At 40.2% G+C, this 3,100-nt stretch overlaps 1 protein-coding gene across 1 annotated transcript in view; it reads left to right on the forward strand.

The window, feature by feature from the left end:
- The window catches only part of lsamp (limbic system associated membrane protein), a gene marked incomplete in the record, with an annotated part of 297,382 nt that overhangs the window by 286,415 nt on the left and 7,867 nt on the right, over nucleotides 1-3,100 (forward strand). The window contains 1 exon segment of the mRNA XM_024258139.2: nucleotides 2,470-2,618. Within this exon segment, the coding sequence (XP_024113907.1) occupies nucleotides 2,470-2,618 (149 nt within the window).

Raw genomic sequence — 3,100 nt, forward strand, 5'->3', positions numbered from 1 at the left:
TTGTATTTTTGTAAAATACAAATAAAAAAACAAACTAAATAAAATAAAAACGGCCTACATAAACTCTAAAACTAAGTAACTATTAAATGTACAAACCGCAGTGATTGATTGCGCGTGAAATTGTTGAACTAGGTTGAACATTCCGCGCATGCTCCATGTGTGCCTGCCTTATTTGTACGTGGACTTCACTCCCCCTCACGGGTAGAAGAAGCCAGACATTTTGGCTTCAGGCATTTGCATAGGTTACGCTTTTTAGATTTTTTTGCCTTTTTGTCACTGTTATGTTGTACTGGGTTGGATGCGGTTACCCTTTCTACAACCCCACCATCTTTTTCCTCCAAAGGGATTTCAGTTGTGACTTTGGTTGTCGTTTCCTCTAGAGGTTTTTTAGTTGTGACTTTAGTTGTCATTCCCTCTAGAGGTATTTTAGTTGTGACTTTGGTTGTCGTTTCCTCTAGAGGTTTTTTAGTTGTGACTTTGGTTGTCATTCCCTCTAGAGGTATTACAGTTGTGACTGTGGTTGTCATTACCTCTAGAGGTATTTTAGTTGTGACTTTGGTTGTCGTTTCCTCTAGAGGTCTTTTAGTTGTGACTTTGGTTGTCGTTTCCTCTAGAGGTACTTCATTTGTGAGTGTGGTTGTCCAAGCTTCATGGCTTGAACCTCTTTCTGGTTCATTTTTTAGCAGTAAAACTGCCCTTTCAGCATTTTCTATATCCGCTTGAGTTGCTGTCATTCTTTCTTCCTCCGTTTCTTCATCGGTGTTTAGAAAATGCTCCACAATTTTACGTGCAGTTGTGGTAGCAGCGTAGCCCAAGGCCCAGCCTAAATGTAAAAGCACCATTTTCTTGTCAATCTTTCTTTCACGTTGACGACTATATGAACTTGAACACCAGTCTGTTATATCTCAACAATAGAAAGTGCCCCACTACAGAGATTTTCACCGTGTTAAAGCGTGCAGCAGCATGAAGTAACATGACCTCAAACAATGTCACACATCAGGTGTGACATCATAACTTTTATGAATGATGTCATGAAACATCATGACATATTGGATCAAGTGATGTCACATAGTGATGTCATCGACATGAAAAACTGGATTCCTGACATCTCTCTATGTGACATCACTTTATGATGTCACGTAGTGATGTCATCGACATGAAAGACTGGATTCCTGACATCTCTCTATGTGACATCACTCTATGTTACATCACTTTATGATGTCATGTAGTGATGTCATCGACATGAAAAACTGGATTCCTGACATGACTCTATGTGACATCTCTCTATGTGACATCACTTTATCACGTCATATAGTGATGTAATTGATGTGAAAAATTGAATTCGTCATTTTCCAGTAATTTTCTTTTTTTTTCTTTTAATCAAATTTTGCACACTTTAAATGAACAGCAGACTACTGAACATTTTGTGCATTTTATACATGGGTCTTCATAAGCACTCAGCGTGTGCTAACACGAACAGTTGGTTTGATACCCCTGCTCTTTGGCTGTATAATCCTAAAACTCATAGCACCCACACAGTCAGCCCCAATGACACGGATCCCACCGGACATGATTCGGGTTGGGTTTAATGTTTAGTCAATGAAAACACATGATCAGAGGTTCTGCAATGCGACTTTGGCTTCAGGCGAGGCGAGGTTGACGCACTGCACCGACCAATCAGGGAATAGGATTTGGGCATGTGACATTTTCAGTGATTCGATCGGCAGTTTGAAAAAAAATCCAATATGAATGTTCATTGCAGGGAATTTTCGTCTTGAACTTCCTCCAGTTTTATTTTTATTGTCCCCCTCTCAAATTAATGCTCAAAATGGGCCACAGACAGACAAAAGTAACGTTTAAAAGTGCCGTAGTCTCCGAGACAACCTGAAGAATCTGGTGAAGGAGCTACCAGCTAATGCATTTAGGATGATTGCATCTGTGAAATTCTCTCTTAAAATGTTGATAAATCAGGTTTATTTATTGTGAAGAGTTCTACAAAACCATCTATAATCATGTCTCCATGTTTGGGTTTGTAGGATTATTTTTAAAAGATTTTCCTGGTACAGGGAGCTGTGTCTGAATGACAGCTGCTTCCATTGTGTTTCTGTGTCTCTGTGGCTGAGCTTGAAGGCTTAGGATCTGACGGCCTCCGCCACGCGAATCACATTCGGTGTGAATGCACCTTAAGTTATTCACTCAACACCATCCATGTTTTCCATGACCTGGCAACAAATGAAGTCCAGAAAAACTTTGGCAGTCACTCCACGGCCGGCGCATCAGGCCGTTGAGCAGTAAACTTGACGCCTTTAAAAAAGAGGTGAAAGATACGAATTTGACGCACAAATCTCGTCTGATGGGAATGCAGCAAAAGACATTTCTAGCAGACGTTTGTCATAATCATTTGACACTGAACAGAAAGAACATTTTATGATTTGAATAGTCTTACCTCTGACTGTCTCTTCTTTGCAGGCTGTTCAATACTCAAGCCACCAATATCCAAGTTCTGGACAAAACGTCTATTCTGATGATTGCCAACGTCACTGAGGAAGATTATGGGAACTACACCTGTGTGGCCTCCAACCGACTGGGTGAACAGAGAGCCAATGTGTTCCTTTACAGTGAGTACTGATGTTGACATTTCTTCATATTTGATTCTCACATTTAAAAATTGATGCATTTTCTGGTAGTGTTCCTATTTTAGTTAATCGTTTTGAAATTATAAGTTTTCCTTCAAAAAATAGAAGAATTTGTTTGCTTAAACATTCATTTTAAAACAGACATTAAAGAAAATCTTTGTTTTATTCGTCAGGGAAAAAAAAGGCAAGAAATGAAAACAAAAAGCGCTTAAATAGCTTGAACCAGAACGTGTTTTCTCATAACTAAGCAGACCAGCTTGAACCCAGATAACACAGTTCCTAGCACAGGCCAACGGTGTTGAGATGCATCATGGCAATGGCTTTGGATCGGGTATGGTTTTACGCGGGACAAAACTTTTAAATTTAGACATGTTACGTTTAGGGCTGCACGGTGGCGCAGTGGTTAGCGCTCTTGCCTCACAGCGAGAAGGCCCCGGTTCGACTCCCGGCTGGGACCTTTCTGT

This window comes from Oryzias melastigma, linkage group LG13 (assembly GCF_002922805.2).
Source record: "Oryzias melastigma strain HK-1 linkage group LG13, ASM292280v2, whole genome shotgun sequence".
In the NCBI taxonomy this organism is placed as follows: domain Eukaryota; kingdom Metazoa; phylum Chordata; class Actinopteri; order Beloniformes; family Adrianichthyidae; genus Oryzias; species Oryzias melastigma.